Here is a 4762-nt window from a genome sequence, read left to right as displayed (position 1 = left end):
AAAGAGGAGGATGAGGAGTATGGAGTGATGGAGGAGTTTTCAGAAGGACACAAGGATATGATGGAGCCACCTAATACCAGGAACCCACCAGAGAGATGTCCCCGTCCTCTGTATTCCCGGGATTCCACACAGGAAGATCACAGTTACATAAAACCTTATCAGGTTGGTGGCATGGAGCATCTAGAACATGGACTTGTGGAGGTGGCTCTGATATTTTTTCTATGTAATCTCACATCATTAAAGCTTATATCTTACAGATGATATTCTCTCGTCTTCTCTTGGTTTAGAGTGGAGATCCAATCGATATAGAATTTGAGGTGAAATCAGAAGAAGAAGAGACGTATGTGAGGGATGATCAGCAGTCTATGGAGGAGGATGGAATAACGGGGACATTTATAGAGGAGGACACTCCTACAGAGATCAGCACAGGTGGGTCATTAACACTAAATCCATTCCTCCACCCATACTGCTCACTGATTGGTTCAGAGTAGGGCATAAAGTTAGTATTTGGGGATTTGTTTGAACGTCCCCCCTTCCCGGTAAGGTTTTCTCCCCATGTTGAGTATCCCAGTGAAGCTAATTCGGCACAAATTTGCTTGATCAGCTCATTCTCTTGCCAAAGCGGCTGTTGAATGGCATCAGGAAACGTTTTTTTCCTTTTCTGGGATTATTTACCATAGAGAAGATCAGAAGACATGTGTCTATTGATCTTGTTTCTACGACACCTGCAGACACCTATCATGCTCATCCCGGGCTTACAGGATGGAGATGGAGGCCAAAGCACATGGCAGAGATAGTTGTCCCTTTAGGGCTTGTGTGGAAAAGATCAAGAGGCTTTAGAGTCACTTATGCCGCGTACACACGATCATTTTTCGGCATGAAAATAAAACGAAGTTTTTCGGCATGTAGAAAAAACAAAGTTTTTCCAAAGTCATCATTAAAACGGCCTTGCCCACACACCATCGTTTTAAAAAAAATGCTCTAGCAAAGCGCGGTGACGTACAACACGTACGACGGCACTATAAAGGGGAAGTTCCATGCGATGACGCCACCCTTGGGGCTGCTTTAGCTGATTCCGTGTTAGTAAAAGACGATTCGCGTTTTTCTGTCTGTTACAGCGTGATGAATGTGCTAATCTCCATTATGAACGGTAGTTTTACCAGAACAAGCGCTCCCGTCTCATAACTTGCTTCTGAGCATGGGCGGGTTTTTAACGTCTTTTTCGCCCACACACAACCATTTTTTACAACCCTAAAAACGACATTGTTTAAAACGTCGTTAAAAAATGCAGCATGTTCGGAAAAAAAATTGTCGTTTTTCAGAACCCGAAAAATGATATGAAGCCCACACACGATCATTTTAAATGACATTTTTTTTAAAACAATGTTTTTTTCATGCCGAAAAATGATCGTTTGTACGCGGCATAAGATTACCAAAATTGACCCAAAGTCAACGGGAGCTAAATAAAAGACAGTTCTCGTTGTTTCCTCACTCTCTGACTAAGGTCCATGAATAAAGAAATGATCTGGTAGGAGATCAGAGGATCCATTTACTAGTTACCTTGAGGGGGGAATTGTAAGATCCTCAGAGACAAAGCTGCCTGATGTGGGCGGAGTCCTGGTTTAGAGGAACCAATCAGCTCATGCCTAGTAATAATCTTTGTATTTCTATTTTAGTAGATGGACGGGAGATGAGGAAAGCCTCAGAGGATTGTCTCACTTTGTCTCCAGACTGTAAAGTAGAAGATGAGGACATCACACAGTATAGTCCAGGAGAAAACCCGACTACCTCAAATGTCCATCCGGCACCACACAGTGTAGATGGACCATCGTATTCCTCTTATCCTGAGGAACCTCAGACTGTGCGGGACGGTGCCGGACCATCGTATTCCTCTTATCCCGAGGAACCTCAGACTGTGCGGGACGGTGCCGGACCATCGTATTCCTCTTATCCTGAGGAACCTCAGACTGTGCGGGACGGTGCCGGACCATCATATTCCTCTTATCCTGAGGAACCTCAGACTGTGCGGGACGGTGCCGGACCATCGTATTCCTCTTATCCTGAGGAACCTCAGACTGTGCGGGACGGTGCCGTCCTTCGAACACATAAGAGGTTTTCCTGTACCGAGTGTGGAAAGTGTTGCCAGTCTAAATCCAAACTTAATCTTCATAAAAGAACTCACACGGGGGAGAAGCCGTATTTGTGCCCTGAATGCGGGAAACGTTTTTCAGATAAGTCCAATCTTTCCAAACATCAGAAATCTCACACGGGTGAGAAGCCGTATTCCTGTCCTGAGTGTGGGAAAGGCTTTGTTCTGAAGTCACAACTTTCCACACATCGGAGTTCTCATACAGGGAATAATCCAGGAGAAAACCCGACTACCTCAAATGTCCATCCGGCACCACACAGTGTAGATGGACCATCGTATTCTTCTTATCCTGAGGAACCTCAGACTGTGAGAAACGGTGCTATCCTTCGAACACATAAGAGGTTTTCTTGTACTGAGTGCGGGAAGTGTTGCCAGTCTAAATCCAAACTTAATCTTCATAAAAGAACTCACACGGGAGAGAAGCCATATTTCTGCCTGGAGTGCGGGAAATGTTTTTCAGATAAGTCCAATCTTTCAAGACATAAGAGGTATCACACAGGTGAGAAGCCGTATTCCTGTCCTGAGTGTGGGGAATGCTTTGTACTAAAGTCACAACTTTCCACACATCGGAGTTCTCATATTGGGTATAGTCCAGGAGAAAACCCGACTACCTCAAATGTCCATCCACATAGTGTAGATGAACCATCGTCTTCCTTTTATCCTGAGGAACCTCAGACTGTGAGGTTTTCCTGTGCTGAGTGCGGGAAGGGTTTCCGTTTTCAATCCCGTCTAAATGTGCATAAAAGGTCTCACACGGGTGAGAAGCCGTATTCCTGTCCTGAGTGCGGGAAATGTTTTTCCGTGAAGTCCCATCTTTCCCAACATCAGAGATCTCACACAGTTGAGAAGCCGTATTCCTGTACTGAGTGCGGGAAATGTTTTTCACAGAAGTCTTATCTTGCCCAACATCAGAGATCTCACACGGGGGAGAAGCCGTATTCCTGTCCTGAGTGCGGGAAAAGATTCCTTACAAAATCTGCACTGGTCATACATCAGAGTTCTCACACGAAGGAGAAGCCGTATTCCTGTTCTGAGTGCGGGAAACTTTTTCTACATAAAGCAAGTCTTTCCATACATCAGCGATTACACACAGACACGATGTCATATTCTTGTACTGAGTGCGGGAAATGTTTTTCAAGTATGTCCGCTCTTTACAGACATCAGAGATTGCATATGGGTGAAAAGCCGTACGCCTGTCCTGATTGTCCAAAATGTTTTTCTGGAAAATCTGCACTGGTCACACATCAGAGGACTCACACGGGGGAAAAGCCGTATTCCTGCCCTGAGTGCGGGAAATGTTTTTCATATCAGTCCAGTGTTAATAAACATCAGAGACTGCACACGGGTGAGAAGCCGTATTCCTGTCCCGAATGCGGGAAATCTTTTTTTCATAAAGTTTCACTGGTCATACATCAGAGTTCTCACACGGGGGAGAAGCCATATGCCTGTACTGAGTGTGGGAAATGTTTTGCAGATAAGTCCAGTGTTTATAGACATGAGAGAACTCACACCGGCGAGAAGCCGCATTCCTGTTCGGAGTGCGGAAAATCTTATTCACAGAAGTACCAACTTACCCTACATCAGAGATCTCACACGACTCGCGCCGGTGTGTTAAAGTCCTGAGTCAAAGTCGGAGATTCCTTCCCTGAGAAGAGGAACACCTTCGGATACACCCCAAAAAACACGGGGCTGGTCTTTGTAATGCGGGAAACCGTTCACAAGGAGATCTGGGATGGTGTGGGAAGTCAGTTAGTCGCAGCAAACTTCTGTAAAATAATTGATTTCCTAAAATGAATCCAACGTTGCTAATGTAACTTCAGGGTAGTAGGAAGTAAAGCTGTGATTCCGCAATACAATACAGGAGTATAGGCAGAACAATTCCAGAGAAGAGTATAGGAATGGGTGTATGCAGAGACTAGGTGAGGGAACTCCCCCCTACCTCCACCCCCTGCCCCCCTCTGAGCACCATTCCTTGGTTCCACCCCTGAGCAACATCCCAAGTATCATTATGCGGTCCTAAATTACTTGTATGGAATGTATTTTTGTCTAAGATCTAGATCTCCTGGAGCCAGCAACAATAGATCCTTCAGAATAATAGACCCCCCCCCCAGGAACAGTAGGCCCCAACCCTGACTTACCCAATGCATTACCCCAGTTTTGAGGGACAGAGGACCTTAAAGTTGCTGTGCTCAGGCAGTGTTAAGAGCGGGGCCGCCAGCTTCACTAACAACCAGTGAATATCGGTGACACCACCCCTTGTGACGTCAATGACCCAGCGTGCCCTCAGTCGATGACATCACAAGGGGGCGGCGGGTTCAGCAGGTGACATCACCGAGTGGCCCCCGCCCCTTAGGTATTAAAGAGCAGGATCTGGGGGCCAGCTCCTTGTTAAAGGGGGCTTCCAGATTCTGATAAGCCCCCGTGCCCGCAGACCCCCACAACCAGCGGCCAGGGTTGTGGGGAAGAGGCTCTTGTCCTTGAATTATAGCACAGGGCTGGTCTTTCTAATGTGGGAAACCGTTCTCAAGGAGATCCGGGATGGTTTGGGAATTTAGTTAGTCACAGCAACATTCGGTAAAATAATTGATTCGTATCGCTGCGGTGAGGCAAACT

At 46.2% G+C, this 4762-nt stretch overlaps 1 protein-coding gene across 1 annotated transcript; it reads left to right on the top strand.

Annotated features, from left to right (window-relative positions):
• Nucleotides 1–2047: 2047 nt before the first annotated feature.
• On the top strand, nt 2048–3887 carry LOC120910652 (zinc finger protein 84-like; the record flags this gene model as incomplete). The annotated part of the gene is made up of 2 exons (XM_040322407.1): nt 2048–2973; nt 3034–3887. Coding segments are annotated over 2 exons (1665 nt in total), but the record flags the coding sequence as incomplete, so codon positions are not given.
• Nucleotides 3888–4762: the final 875 nt, after the last annotated feature.

Source organism: Rana temporaria, chromosome 8, assembly GCF_905171775.1.
Source record: "Rana temporaria chromosome 8, aRanTem1.1, whole genome shotgun sequence".
Classification (NCBI taxonomy): Eukaryota; Metazoa; Chordata; class Amphibia; order Anura; family Ranidae; genus Rana; species Rana temporaria.
This window is presented reverse-complemented; position numbering and strand designations above follow the sequence as displayed.